This window comes from Haliotis rubra, unplaced genomic scaffold, assembly GCF_003918875.1.
Source record: "Haliotis rubra isolate DU_JTF1 unplaced genomic scaffold, ASM391887v1 Scf107, whole genome shotgun sequence".
Classification (NCBI taxonomy): domain Eukaryota; kingdom Metazoa; phylum Mollusca; class Gastropoda; order Lepetellida; family Haliotidae; genus Haliotis; species Haliotis rubra.
The window spans coordinates 1,443,587-1,460,468 of record NW_025764970.1 but is presented as its reverse complement, the minus strand read 5'-3'; the positions used below and the strand labels follow the sequence as shown (position 1 = coordinate 1,460,468).

The 16,882-nt window shown below is 37.5% G+C and overlaps 1 protein-coding gene across 1 annotated transcript in view; it reads right to left on the bottom strand.

The window, feature by feature from the left end:
* Positions 1-733: 733 nt before the first annotated feature.
* Positions 734-16,882, bottom strand: part of LOC124279763 (E3 ubiquitin-protein ligase RNF115-like) — a 28,191-nt gene continuing 12,042 nt past the window's right edge. The window contains exons 5-10 of the mRNA XM_046715642.1: positions 6,884-6,963; positions 6,462-6,524; positions 6,053-6,128; positions 5,336-5,429; positions 4,624-4,739; positions 734-2,491 (exon numbers count right to left, since the gene is read on the bottom strand). Of these exons, the coding sequence (XP_046571598.1) occupies positions 2,372-2,491; positions 4,624-4,739; positions 5,336-5,429; positions 6,053-6,128; positions 6,462-6,524; positions 6,884-6,963 (549 nt within the window). The 3' untranslated portion in view covers positions 734-2,371. The remainder of the gene's footprint in view (positions 2,492-4,623; positions 4,740-5,335; positions 5,430-6,052; positions 6,129-6,461; positions 6,525-6,883; positions 6,964-16,882) is intronic.

Genomic DNA, 16,882 nt, shown 5'->3' with positions numbered 1-16,882 from the left:
TTGGGTCATAGGATGAAGAGATATTTACAAAAAAACGGGTCCACATGTATTTCATGCCTAACTATAGATAGTGTGAAGAGCTGTTGCTGTAAGAAACTAGGCCTGCATGTTAACATTCTGCAGGATGCACTAAACACCATTCTTTTCTAATTGACATGTCTTTTTCATAATATCACCACAATATGATTTAACTTAGAGTAAGCAACTGCTGAAATGAAGAAGAAAGGTAAAACACTGATTACAGGTGTGGACTATGCAGTAGTCATCTCCTTAGGCTGTAGCCTTCAATGCCTGGGTGCTTATAAAAATGAATGAGAGTGTTATCATATGGACATCCCCGAAACATGCTGCTTAAGTACGAGTGTGAATATGGTTTTAAGAAAAGTATGATACTTTATGGATAACAACTTGTTTATTATGTTAACCGAGATGCCAGCCCCAAAGTGTTGCAAATAGTAGTTTCAAGGATCAAAATTAGTAGTTTGACCATAAAATTAGACTGACTGACTGAGTTTGGTTTTACGCCGCTTTTAGCAATATTCCAGCAACATCTTGGCGGGGGACACCAGAAATGGGCTTCACACATTGTGCCCATGTGGGGATTCGAACCCGGGTCTTCGGCGTGACGAGCCAACGCTTTAACCATTAGGCTACCCCACCGCCCCCATAAAATTAGAAGTCAACTAAATACTCAAAATCATGATGGATTCTGAGAAAAAAAATATGACACTAATCAAGAGTGAAGCTTTAATTTCACATACCAGTTCCGCATAATTGAACGGAAGGAACAGTCAGGTGGTTAAATCATTCCAATAGGATCGTCATTTTCGGCCGGTACACAATAAGTGGGTCAAATCGCAAAGGTATTGAGATCAGCTTCAGATTTCTGATAAATAATTTTGCTAAAATTGTTTGTTACTTGCAATGATTCCAGTCAAATGTCATTAAATTTGATGAATGAAAGGTAAGTGAAGTCAGAAAATGTATTTAATTGATGAAAATATGTTTTTGTCTATATATCCGAATTTTACTGAATATTCTTCAAATATAATAGAATTTCTAGTGCAATCGTATTAGCATAGTTTGAAGCTAAAATTCATAGCGACTATGATAAAATCGGAGAGGTTGGCATCTCTGTGTTATGTATGATGTTTCGGGTAGGTTCTTGCACCACTTTTAGCAATATCATGGCAGGGGACACTAGAAAAGGGCTTCACACATTGTACACATGTGGGGAATCAAATCTGGGTCTTGGGCACAATGAGCGAACACTTTAACCACAAGGCTCCCCAACAGAACAATTGGCTGCATCACCAAAGCACAATGGACATCCTGGGATGAGAATGTGTTTTTTTTACTGAAACCTAGCTGACAGTCTCAGCAAATCTATGATTTATGTGTATACTGTGACGTCATGTATGATAAAAGTGAAATTCTCATTCCCAGGAATCAAACATAATCCCACAAACCATAATTTGACATAAAACTCTGACATATCAAAATATTGACCTGCAAACTGAATTCTTTGATGTCGAATGAATATGAAGTCATTGTGGTCATGGCAACAAATATATGCTCAAATACACTGTGCAATCCCCTGGATCATCAAGATTCTGTCTAATTGCCTTCAACAAACTTTTCAAATCCTCATCTCCTACTAGTTAAAACTGAAAAAAGTCTTGACTGAAGCTTTCTTCACATGTTCCTTACAAACTGATATTTCACAGCACTGATAATAAGAATTAAAGACAAACCACACTCACATGAAACATTAAGTGAGTTGTACACAAAGACCATGAACAGAATGATTAAAACAACACTTTCTCAGGTTGGAAATATACATAACACATTAAAAAACATACCCAAATGTACATCTAAGTATGAATATTATAAACTAATGAAGATAACAAGCTAAGGGTTCAGTGGCACTATATACAACCTATTAACCTATATTATTATGACCTGGAGTCTCTGGTCCCTCCTTCCTCTGCTGAGTACACATTATGTGTCCACACACTCAGGTAAGGAAGGATTAGTGGGAAAAGACTATTTCTCTGATTCTCTCTTGAGTCAATAATTTCCTGTCCTTTCCTCTCTGTATGATCGGGGTTCAATGAAGTTGGTGCATCGCTTTATGCCTAATAAGTCACCATGGTTACAGATCCATATATCCAGATGGAACCCAAGTGATTCAGTTGATGGTAGAGCATACAGCTTGTGGTGATGGGGTAAAGCTAGGAGTTTTAAACATGTCCACACACTGAGTGACCACACACATGTTCAAGTAACACTGTTACACGTCGTTTACCAGTTCCTTCTGGCTTTAGAGTGCTCCCAACCAGTCTAGTGCTCTTAAACTTGCCTGACTGTGTCAGTGCAAGCTCTGAAACTCATCTGAAGAGTTGGAGCTATCACTGTTCATGGAGGGCGAAAAGTCCTCCTTGTAAGTCTCTCCATTCAAGTCTTTCCTACACACAGGGCATGTTCCATGCTGCAAGGCAGAGAAAGAGTTGGTCATCATCACATCACAATTCATAGCATGAAATAACAGACATTCTAAGATGCTTCGGTAAAAGGTCAAAGGCGCCGGCAGTACTTTATCAGACTTTTTGCATTACGTCACAATGTATTAGTGTAGCGGCCATAAAATTTCGAGTCCCGCTCTGGGATTCGAACCACGGACCTTCTGATCCCAAGTCGGACACCTTGTCCACATGACCAAAGAGGTTAACCCCGTCAGCAAACTGACATGGTAAGGATGTCATCTGTGTGATGACTCCACACCCTGCTACATACTCCCCGTCAACAGAAGGCACATCCCGGGCCGCATAGCAGGGTCCTGTGTCTTATTTTGCTCAAATTTCATATGAATGTGCTCAGTTTCACATTGGGTGCCAATATGGGGCCATAAAATTTCCGAGTCCCGCTCTGGGATTCGAACCACGGACCTTTTGATCCAAAGTTGGACGCCTTGTCCACATGACCAAAGAGGTTAACCCTGTCAGAAAGCTGACAAGGTAAGGATGTCATCTGTGGGATGACTCCACGCCCTGCTACAACAGCATCACTTCGCCATTCTAGTCTGCCCCCTCGTAATCGAATGTACCCTTGGTAACCGACATCACGATGCATGTCAGTTGTCATCACCTCGTACAGTCTCCTACGGTAAACTACTCCGTGATACCCCATTTCTTGTTTTGCAGTTGCTTCACTCGGCTAACAAAACTGGTGGAAACATTACATTTAGTTTTTTCGGCGAATGCAATGTCTCAGTTTGACAATTAAACAGAGACATTGCAACATTCGCAATGTTTACATTCCCACAATACATCCGTGGAATGTCGCGTGACTAGTCAGTTTCATCTGGATGTACTGATCTAAACTTACGTTGGTAGTAGAAGTGCAACGTTCATAATGCCCCATATGGTTTTCGTTAATCACAGATGTTATTAAAATAATTTAGAGAAGATACTTAACCTGAACGTAAGCCATCATCAAACTGTTTATCATTTGTTTTTCTGGTAATGTGCGCTTTAATGTAGGGGGCAGACACGTCAATAGAACAGCATGTAAGTTAGCCCTGAACATGGATGGTAAATTTATGTCACTGACAACGTCGTTCTTTTATTCTTTTTGTGCCTTACATTGATCGTCAGTAAGAATTTGGCGTCTTAGAAAAGAAATACAGTCCGCTCTACCACCATGTATAGTGTAATGAAGCACACTTTCGCCCTGAACTATAATAATGTTAAAGCACTTGGATGCCAGCGTCCTCGGGTTTTAACTGTAATAGTTCAGGGCAAAAGTGTGCTTTATTATTACACTATACATGGTGGTAGAGAGAACCTGTACTGTATTACACTATACATGGTGGTAGAGAGAACCTGTACTTTATTACACTATACATGGTGGTAGAGAGAACCTGTACTGTAACCTGTACTGTATTACACTATACATGGTGGTAGACCGAACCTGTACTGTATTACACTATACATGGTGGTAGAGAGAACCTGTACTTTATTACACTATACATGGTGGTAGACCGAACCTGTACTGTATTACACTATACATGGTGGTAGAGAGAACCTGTACTTTATTACACTATACATGGTGGTAGACCGAACCTGTACTGTATTACACTATACATGGTGGTAGAGAGAACCTGTACTGTATTACACTATACATGGTGGTAGAGCCGAACCTGTACTGTATTACACTATACATGGTGGTAGAGAGAACCTGTACTGTATTACACTATACATGGTGGTAGAGAGAACCTGCACTTTATTACACTATACATGGTGGTAGAGAGAACCTGTACTGTATTACACTATACATGGTGGTAGAGAGAACTGAATTTCTTAACTGACACCATGTACACCTACACATGTTCTCTTAGAGACCCATCATAACATCATTCAGAGTGAATGTCACCGAGTGTGTCCTTAGACAACAAACACACTAACGACTCATTATCCATGCGATACCAAAACAATTTCTTAGATTATCTGTTGGACCAAGCCAATCCTAAACATGCTAAAACAAAATTAAAATAGAGATGTTCTGGTATTTTTTGTATGTGGAAAGGTCAAGAGAATCAAGTCTTGACAGTGGGACACTCACCAGTTCCAGCCACTTATTTATGCACTGTGTATGATAATGGTGTTCACAGGGCAGCTTCTTGGCCTCCTCTTCCACTTGGAAATCTTCCATACATATTGAGCACTGAAGGATGCGATCTGAATGGAAGCCAAATGAATGAGTGAAAGTCAAACAGTTAAAAATTCAACTAAAAATAAATAAACTTAATTCCTACCTTACTGTCTCTACACCAGTGTGTAACAGTAGCAATATGAACCAGAACATGACAGTTCCTCACACACAGATGACGTAAAGCGTGACAAGTTCACCAACTCTGTTAAATGTCTAGATATCAACATTTCTCAAGTGACCCTTGAAGATCTGTGTTCAAATTGTCATCAGCCACACATGCTTGTTTTCCCTCTTTCCCCAAAGATTCAGAATAGAACTGATCGTCAGGAAACCATACTTCTTACAGGAGGATACTAAGAAATGGACATGCTCTCTGACTCCATCAATGCATGTCACTGAATCCCCAAACATTGATGGCCATGTTGTCAATCAATGGACTGTCTGGCTATAACTTGACTGACCACCGGCACACAGCAGGAATATTGCTGTGTGCAGCATTAAAGAGTAAAGAAAGAAACACTGAGCTAGTAACTAAGGGCTAGACTCAAGGACATTCAGCTTTTAAGTTGCTGAAGATGAAAGGGGGCTTACATTGCACAATGACACAGGGTCATCTACCGACCTGCTTGTTCCTTGGTGATTCTAACTGTTGGTAGTGAATCTATCTTGTCTTTCTCTGCTGGTGGGGCGCCGGCACCCTCTAACTGGTTCAACAACTGTATCAACAAACACAACCATTTCAAATGTAACACTACAGATTCCAAAGCAAACAGTAAACAGAGACAAGATCATTATCATCATCACTTAACATTAAAATACTATTTGCATCTTTTTCAGATTAAACTCTGATAAATGCATATCAAGGGAAGTAGCTCGCTGCATTACCTCCCCTTTTCTTCTTCTATTTCACACTTATTGATAAGATCCAGGCATGAAAATAATTCCACACAGACAACGCACATACCAAGAATACATATACCTGTTCCTCATAAGAGAATATTGTTGTTCGTGGCGAGATATCACATTTAAAACATTATGGACATGGTCATACCTGAAAAAGAATATATTGTACTTTTCTTTGATGCAACAAAACACTCCCTGCAGAATCATATAAAGGAAGAAATTGTACATTATCTCCTGACAGTGAGAACAAAAAAAAACCCAACCAGTTTCTGATTAAATTGTAAATCAGGCATTGTTGTACACCACCGTCACTAAGTATTTTTACAAACATGTTGTAATGTTAAACACAAATGTGTCTAGTGAGGTCACATGGGTAATAGTTAAACCTCAGACCGACCTGTGGCTGTAAAGAAAATGGTTAAGATCCCTGACCCACCTGTGAGATAATGTGATCGAGGCCCCCTGCTCCCCATGCATAGTCTCCTGGGTTGCCATGGAGATGAAACATTCCTCTGCAAATTGAAGACAGCAGACTGTGAGACAATGGTTATTGTTGTACATACAAGTTCAGATTCACTACCACAATGGTTCAGAGAAATTGACAAACATGATGATTAACTTTCAGAACATGTGAGGTAAAACCATAACAATTTTTGACAGGCTATTCAAAAGTGATTTTAACTTAAACAGACATAATTCTTAGTGCTGTCTCATTTCACTGAAACCAATGTTATAATACCAAGGAAATAAGGACTTTGCCTTCCATCAACAGCTGATCATCCTACCTCTTGACACATCACAAAGACACTGATACTGTTCGTGAATCCTGTAGAAACTGTACTTACATAGGTGAGCCACCCTGCGCTGCTGGATCTACACCAAGCCGAGATATAAAATAGTTTACTAATCTGAAAAAGGAACAATCATTTTATGATTTTCTGTCAACAGAAAGCAGAGAATAAACAAAACAGAGCAACCATCAAGTTCTCATTGTCCTGTTACTGCAATCGTCTTCTTATTTTACAGGCCTATATTGATACATCAGTTAAGATAAATGGTCAGTGCCAGACAGTGTTTAGTCTACTGATCCTAACTCAACCATTGGCAACATACTGAATAGTTCTTTATGATATGTGGCTGTATATATAGAGAGAGAGAGACAGAGAGATTTGTTTTGTTTTCCTATATTGAAGGATGCTAAGACATTTTTTGTGTGCCTGTCATCTTGATTATACACTGATATTCTGTGGGAGGGATATAAGCTTACCCTTCTAGGTAAGGATTTCTACTAGGGTTAGGTCGCCCGCCTCTTCGGAAAGATATCCTTGTTCGTGGTGCAAATCGGACCTGAAAGGGACGTCGACCATCTGCGGTTTCTTCGGGCTCCTCCTCATCTGAATCCCTGTTCTGGGGCCAAGGCCCTGAACTATCATTGCGATCAGTTGTATTATTTCTAAATGAATCTAGGAATGCTCTACTCCATAGCTGGAAAAACAAAGAAAGACACTGACAGAAGGAGAAACAGAGACACAAGAAGAAATACAATCACTAAACACTGGAGTTATTATTCATAAAACTATGTTTGAGTATTATTACTATACAATTCTTCATTTGCTTTGCTTAATATGTTCTAAATGTAAGAGACCTGTATCTCACTATATACTGCTCAAAACAAGTTAAAGTAACCCTATATTGGTAGGCTGTGTGTTGCAATACCAATCGACCATGACAGATGAACTTTTATCATATAAAAATACACAGGTGTCCTTAATTGTTTTAGCATGATATGTATGTCCATAAAGGGACATCAAATTGTACAAAGTAGTACATGATCATACAAATATATAGAGGATATTATATGAGTGCCCATGTCATACTATGTTTACCACACGAGTGCCTAAATGTTGGTATTTCCAAATGAGGAGCATGTCATTTTCTTGAAATATTGCAAAACATAGCTTTATTATGCTATTTTCAACATGGTGCAAGCACTGGAATGTACAGTACTGCCCCAACATATGTTTTTTCCTGTATAACTGGTACACACCTCTGCAAATTGTGCTGCTGGTCTAACTCTCCTGCTGCGGGGATTGGCTCGGCGACTCTCTGTAACCAAGTTGCTTTTGGAGAATATAATCAAAATTGTTAATAGTAGTCATGTTCACAGAAAACACATCACTAACTTTGTTATCTTGCACTAGCACAGATTGCTACTACCAGCATGTGAGGGTCTGGTTTTACACTTTTTAGTAACAACATTCTAGCCAATCATAGAGACACCAAAACTAGGCTTTGCACATAGTACCTACAGGAAACACACAACCAAATAATGAACAAATGCTTGAATACTTGCAAAGTTTATTTAATTTCAGCCAAGCAATCTAAATCGCAGGAAATCTATCTACAGAGTTTAGGCCCGTAACTTCCAGACAGGATTAACTGATTGAGAAGTAAACTACCCTGCCTCAAATGACTTACAGTTATCACTTATATAACTTATGTCATGTCTTCCCTCCAACAATAACCATCTTCATTAAACAATGATGAAGCATCACAAAACACAGCTGCCCCTGGCACTTGCAGTGCCAACTCGTGAGACGGTCCAACTGGGCAATAACCAGGTACTGACAAAGCATAAGAGCATGCTGCAGACAGACTGTTCAGGCTCATCCTGCTGTTACACTGTCAAGTAATAACATATGTTCTTTACACATCTGGACTTACGTTCATAGTCACGTTTATCAATTTTACTCAAAATGTCATTCAAGCATGTTAATTGCCACGAAATCTGTGTGCCTGTGTAACATACAACTTCCGTTTACCTTATTCAGAGTACTGACAGTCATATTGCAACCACGCATACCTTAAAACCAAGTGTAGTTGGCAGAAAACAATACCCCTTAATATGTCAAGACTATGAACAACCCAAATTGATTGCTTAAAGACAACTTTTCCATCCATGACATGATGGCTCAAAATAAGTTGAACTGATGAGTTTTTTTCCACCCATCATAGCCTATTTATGTGTACTACATATAAGAATGAAAACATGCATTCTGTGTAACATATCCTGTAACATCTGTTCGTGACTCTGGTGAATTGTTACTCCCATACACTGTCAATACACCAGTATGGACTTTCCAACACATTTAACATAATAAGGATAATACTGACTGGCAATAATGTAACACACATTCAGTGAGTGAGGCTTTACAGGGCTTAGAAAAGGTATGACAATACTGTATGACAACACAGCTTCAAGCTGCACTCACATAGGTCGGCTTTACTGCACTTTGAAAAGAATATGACAGTAATTACATGGCAGTTTCCTCTGCAGATGTGATACAGACATTAACCACAAATTTTAAATCAATCAAATAACAATTATGAACACAATGAATCACAGTACTAGTATAAGGCAACTGATCATTAATCAATGAATTGATAAACCAATCACTAAAACATCACTGGTATTACTTAGTGGTGGTCCGATTAATTGAAATTGAAATAATCGAAGATTGGTCGAAGTGACTAAACGACCAAGCAATCGATCATGTTTTCTCATAATCGAACACAAACAATTCTTGAAAACTTTTTGCATTAACAACACTTTTCACAAGGTTGGTTTTGTCTGGTACATTTCACAAGCACTACAAGCTCGTTCCAAGTCATGATTGAATTTATCTTAAAGACTCCAAGAAATTAATGTTCCTAACATACTAGTCATCCTTTAAAGATGTGCAATTTGCCCCCAAAAATCAAAGAACAACATGTTTTTTTTTTTTTGTTTTTTAAGCCAAACAAAAATAACCAGGAAAAATTTCATAAATTATGCTAACCAATTATTTTCGATGATTGATCGGGTTGTAATGAACCAATCATCAATTATGGGATTTTAACCAATTCCCAACACTAGTATTACTAAATAATAGTAAATATTAAGTCCACAAGTACTTAAGAACAGGTAACATAACAATGGATAACATAGTATACTCACTCTCGGCCATTTGTTCAATGAAACCCATCATCTAGCGTGAAGGCACGTATAGTCCTGGGATACAAGAAACATAGATAAACACCAAGGCAACCAAAGATCATTCAGCATCACACAGCTACATCTGTACATGTCCACATATAGAGTTTATATTACTGTGAGCAACATGCAGTCATGTACTACAAGAATCTGTGATGGACATGATAAAACCAAGGCAACCACAGCATCCATCCACAAACACAAACTACATCTGTACATGTATACTTTACGCTTAATGTAACGATTGAATAACATAGTCAGATTTCATCAGTTTGGGAGACCTTGAGCTTATGCATCTTCTCTTAGGGATGAATTTCCATAATGCGGTACTGGAATTCAAATTTGATAGGCTCTGACCTGGGTTTTTTTTCACATTTTGTGTCCTTTATGCTATCAAAGAAGTGCAAACTTTGCTTTGGGAGGACAAAAACAGTAATTGTATTAACTTCTTCTGTATTGAAAAATAACCCAACAAAACATTAACTGGGATTCAGAAAAAAAGATCATACACTGGTCACAAAATTCCACAAGGCATTCAAGGTCATTTAATTCACACTTTAATGACACTGCCCAGATATACAACCTTGATAAGAGGGATCCCCACAGTGACGTTTGAAGGTTTCAAACTGAGTGCCATTGGTTGATAAATTAGGAAAGAAAGGTAGCTGTTCAAAATTTGGGGTTTTCTTAAAATTCCCTTTTTTTAAATTAAAGTTTATTTCATATTTCACTCAAAGCAAAAAAGGAAAACAAAACGCAACAGCTTCTTTTTGTTTATTAGTCCTGTTTTCTGTCACCTCTACCAAGCAGCAACATAAGTTATACTAGTGCACCAACGACATATTTCATCAGGTTTCATCATGTGTATCTATGTAGAAACATGTTGAATATCCTCACAACTACTGCTGTAGTACCAATACAAACACCTGTATCATCACTAACCAGGACAACCCAAAACATTTCCATAATGTCTACCAGTAGTATTACAGAACAATTTACTGGTTACACACCATTAATCAATGCATGATTAACATGATTGACACTGTGTCTGGTTTGCCTATTTTGAAGACTTTCTGAGAGAAAATGACATAACAAGCATATTTGGTCACACAACATAACACTTTTTACAGAGAAAAGCAATCTTAGCAAATGATCGGGTAATACTTTGTTATAAACTGGTTTACCATGTTCACAAATCAGCAGACCCCTAAACAATTTAAAAGCAAAATGGGTAAAAATATCAGAAAAACAACTATTTATTTCCCATCCCAATGCAAATATCATCTTAATTTTAGACATACCACACAATAAACCTGAGCAGACTAATATTGAATACAAGGCGAATAGGATCAGTTTATCAACAACAACACAAATGGTAACACATAGCACTGTGCAAAACATTCTGGAAAAATACATTGTTTTGAATTGACTGTTTTTGATCACAATGTGAAAAATGCTTTAAGAAGTATCTTCAGTAGGGCCATTTGGTTGTCTCCCTTGTTGTTAGGTCAGGTCATGTCACAGTAGCAGACCTGCCGTCGCTGCAGGTCTAATTGTCTTTAATATCTATAGTGTTGCATCTAGGATTTGCTGTTTTTGAGCCAGTTGACTCACTACCTTTCAATTTCTGTGCCAAACACCTATATTAGTGTGCACATGCTATTATGTGCATACTATAGTGTACATAAAATAACTTAGAAGTGTGATTATACTGATATTTAATTATTTTTAGAAATATTTAAGTAAATAATTTTATTTTCTGCAAACTTACCCTTAGATCGGTTAAATATCTACACAGTGGACCCCTTTAAGTCTTTAATTAGAATGTTTGAAAATTCTTCTCTCCTTCTTGGCCTTCCACTTAGAAACAGCCTTCCTGAAGTCAAACTTGTCAAGTGTGGACCCCTGTAGTTTTATCAACATGAGTCTGTTTACGGTGACAGATGACAGTCTATTTCTTGATGGGGACATTGCAGAAACTAAACAATCTGTTTTTCTACACACTACTTCATTTGTAGCTCTGTTAAAGTTTCTTCTCATAACATCGTCTTTCAGTGCATTTTGGTGATCAGGCAAACTCATTTGTCGAGATAATGTTGTCAAATGATAATTTCTACAGTTCATAGTCATAGTATTTTTGTATTTCGACTGTTTGCAAAGTTTGCAGGTCATGATCCCAGTGCTTTCGTCAAAATCCAACCAATCAAACTTTTTAAGCCATTCACTTCGAAATTAATGAATATATTTCGGTTCCAAGTCTTTTGTGGGTCCACCTTTATCGTCAGTCGATGCTCCCGTAACACAAGAATCACCATCAAGCGAAGTTTCATTCATTTCTGCATCAGCATCATGATCGCCCAGCCATTTCGCTACTGTCTTGAACAGCTGAAGTTTTGATGTGACAGTCGTCCTGTCTGCTTTCACTTTGACGACTTCCAAAGAAATCTGTTATTCTACGGACTTTCTTCGATGTTGCCATTGTGATAATTAAACTTATCAAAACAGTACAACACTATCTTGAGAGTTAAAATACCTCACTGTAATTTGCCGACAAAACATTAAGCATAGCAATCTCACGGACCAGAATCAAGGTCAAGGGGGATCGCTGCCGAAATTCCGATGATGGTATTTGTATCCAATTTGACCAATAAGAGAACTGCATTTTATTTATAGCGATAGTTCGAATGTCTACGATCCTTTCCAACTGATCCAATGATGTTACTGCTATTTTTAGATTCAAGGAAATTACTGCGACAGAATATTCTTAAGAGCGGGATTGACGACAGGCGATAATTTTTAAACCGTTATATACTGTACATAAGGAACTTTCGCGTGTAAATTTTCAATTTCTGCAAATATTCTGATGCATTAATTTGTAAATTTGCATACAAAAATAAAAACATGCGCCAGATACACAAATACGTGCTCCAGACGCAACACTGTTTATATGAAGTTTGGATTACATTTGATTGTGAATTCACTGAATTTGTAGAATTTGACACATATTCCATTAACAATTTATAATAATCTGAAAAATGTTAGAACCCCTGTCCCTCCAATCAAGTCAGTTCAATACATTCCGATTCTTTAACATGTTTAAATAGACTGTTAGAATCTGCCACTGGTGAAGTGGTGTCAAACCTTGGCTACAACTACCCCATGGTGGTAGAGAACCTGTACTGTATTACACTATACATGGTGGTAGAGAGAACCTGTACTGTATTACACTATACATGGTGGTAGAGAACCTGTACTTTATTACACTGTACTGGTAGCCAACGTACACTATACATGGTGGTAGAGAGAACCTGTACTGTATTACACTATACATGGTGGTAGAGAGAACCTGTACTGTATTACACTATACATGGTGGTAGAGAGAACCTGTACTGTATTACACTATACATGGTGGTAGAGAGAACCTGTACTGTATTACACTATACATGGTGGTAGAGAGAACCTGTACTGTATTACACTATACATGGTGGTAGAGAACCTGTACTGTATTACACTATACATGGTGGTAGAGAGAACCTGTACTGTATTACACTATACATGGTGGTAGAGAACCTGTACTGTATTACACTATACATGGTGGTAGAGAGAACTATACTGTACTGTATTACACACTATACATGGTGGTAGAGAGAACCTGTACTGTATTACACTATACATGGTGGTAGAGAGAACCTGTACTGTATTACACTATACATGGTGGTAGAGAGAACCTGTACTGTATTACACTATACATGGTGGTAGAGAGAACCTGTACTGTATTACACTATACATGGTGGTAGACCGAACCTGTACTGTATTACACTATACATGGTGGTAGACCAGACCTGTGCACATGTATACACTATACATGGTGGTAGAGAGAACCTGTACTGTATTACACTATACATGGTGGTAGAGAGAACCTGTACTGTATTACACTATACATGGTGGTAGAGAGAACCTGTACTGTATTACACTATACATGGTGGTAGAGAGAACTGAATTTCTTAACTGACACCATGTACACCTACACATGTTCTCTTAGAGACCCATCATAACATCATTCAGAGTGAATGTCACCGAGTGTGTCCTTAGACAACAAACACACTAACGACTCATTATCCATGCGATACCAAAACAATTTCTTAGATTATCTGTTGGACCAAGCCAATCCTAAACATGCTAAAACAAAATTAAAATAGAGATGTTCTGGTATTTTTTTTGTATGTGGAAAGGTCAAGAGAATCAAGTTCTTGACAGTGGGACACTCACCAGTTCCAGCCACTTATTTATGCACTGTGTATGATAATGGTGTTCACAGGGCAGCTTTTTGGCCTCCCTCTTCCACTTGGAAATCTTCCATACATATTGAGCACTGAAGGATCTTTTGATCTGAATGGAAGCCAAATGAATGAGTGAAAGTCAAACAGTTAAAAATTCAACTAAAATAAAATAAACTTAATTCCTACCTTACTGTCTCTACACCAGTGTGTAACAGTAGCAATATGAACCAGAACATGACAGTTCATCACACACAGATGGCGTAAAAGCTGTGACAAGTTCACCAACTCTGTTAAATGTCTAGATATCAACTTTTCTCAAGTGACCCTTGAAGATCTGTGTTCAAATTGTCATCAGCCACACATGCTTGTTTTCCCCTTTTCCCCAAAGATTCAGAATAGAACTGATCTTCAGGAAACCATGCTTCTTACAGCAGGATACTAAGAAATGGACATGCTCTCTGACTCCATCAATGCATGTCACTGAAGCCCCAAACATTGATGGCCATGTTGTCAATCAATGGACTGTCTGGCTATAACCTTGACTGACCACGGCACACAGCAGGAATATTGCTGTGTGCAGCATTAAAGTAAAGAAAGAAACACTGAGCTAGTAACTAAGGGCTAGACTCAAGGACATTCAGCTTTTAAGTTGCTGAAGATGAAAGGGGGCTTACATTGCACAATGACACAGGGTCATCTACCGACCTGCTTGTTCCTTGGTGATTCTAACTGTTGGTAGTGAATCTATCTTGTCTTTCTCTGCTGGTGGGGCGCCGGCACCCTCTAACTGGTTCAACAACTGTATCAACAAACACAACCATTTCAAATGTAACACTACAGATTCCAAAGCAAACAGTAAACAGAGACAAGATCATTATCATCATCACTTAACATTAAAATACTATTTGCATCTTTTTCAGATTAAACTCTGATAAATGCATATCAAGGGAAGTAGCTCTCAAGTGACATTACCTCCCCTTTTCTTCTTCTATTTCACACTTATTGATAAGATCCAGGCATGAAAATAATTCCACACAGACAACGCACATACCAAGAATACATATACCTGTTCCTCATAAGAGAATATTGTTGTTCGTGGCGAGATATCACATTTAAAACATTATGGACATGGTCATACCTGAAAATGAATATATTGTACTTTTCTTTGATGCAACAAAACACTCCCTGCAGAATCATATAAAGGAAGAAATTGTACATTATCTCCTGACAGTGAGAACAAAAACAAACAAACCAGTTTCTGATTAAATTGTAAATCAGGCACTGTTGTACACCACCGTCACTAAGTATTTTTACAAACATGTTGTAATGTTAAACACAAATGTGTCTAGTGAGGTCAGATGGGTAATAGTTAAACCTCAGACCGACCTGTGGCTGTAAAGGAAATGGTTAAGATCCCTGACCCACCTGTGAGATAATGTGATCGAGGCCCCCTGCTCCCCATGCATAGTCTCCTGGGTTGCCATGGAGATGAAACATTCCTCTGCAAATTGAAGACAGCAGACTGTGAGACAATGGTTATTGTTGTACATACAAGTTCAGATTCACTACCACAATGGTTCAGAGAAATTGACAAACATGATGATTAACTTTCAGAACATGTGAGGTAAAACCATAACAATTTTTGACAGGCTATTCAAAAATGTAATTTTTTTTGAGTAAAATTGATATTTTATACTTATCCTGACTCATGCTCTTTTGCTTGTCTCCTTCCTCTTGCGAACATAGTGGAACACTTGTATCTCCCTAATTGAAGTTCTCTTCAATGTAAAATCACTAATTAGTACACCACGAGGTTACCTCCCTTCCCTGGCCAGGCGGGGGGAGAGGGCCACCACCTCTACCCATGTGCCTCCTCTCCTCATATACTGAGCCCAACATTTGAATTTACAGGGAAATCCAAAGTGTTATTTGGGGAGGATGGGAGGGCTGACCTCATGAGTCAGGATAAGTATAAAATATCAATTTTACTCAAAAATTACATATTTTTCCTTATCCTGACTCATGCTCTTTAACTTGTAGAATCCAACAGAGCTGAGGAGGTGGGAATATATAATACTTTGGATTTTAATAATTAGTGATTTGAACTGTGATGATTGTAATAACCCTATGAGAACTTCATAAAGGCATTGAACTGATGAATTCTTGCTGCCAGCTTATCAGCTGCCATATAGAGGTTATTACAATGTACTTATTATGATAAGTATATATAATATTAATACAATGCTTAAGACTAATAGACTTAAAGCTTGTTAATATGCTAGTATAAACTCCTTAGAGTTTGTTAGCTAAAATACTTTAAGATATAAACATAGCACTAAGCAAAATATGATTAATTTTAAGCTAATTATATAATAACAAACCTCTTTAGGGTTTGTTAGTTAAAATATTTATATGATATAGACAGTGCTGAGCTTAAGATGAATAAGCTTAGCTATATATATAACAACAAACTTTGTAAAGTTTGTTAGCTAATACATTTTACAATATGAGTATAGTATTGTGCTTAAGATATAATTATCTTAAGCTACATATATAATAGCCAAACTTAGTAAGTTTGTTAGCTAATATATTTTTACAATATGAGTATAGTACTGTGCTTAAGATATAATTAACTTAAGCTACATATATAATAGCCAAACTTAGTAAAGTTTGTTAGGCTAATATATTTTTACAATATGAGTATAGTACTGTGCTTAAGATATAATTAACTTAAGCTACATATACAATAGCCAAAAACTCTGTAGAGCTTATTGGCTAATAGATTTATAATGTAACCATAGTACTAAGCTTAAGATATGATTAGACTTAAGCTAAATGTATATAGCAAAAACTCCTTAGAGTTTATTAACTAATATACTTTTATGTTATAAACATAGTACTGAGCTTAAGATATGATTAAACTTAAGCTATATATATATAATAGTAAAACTCA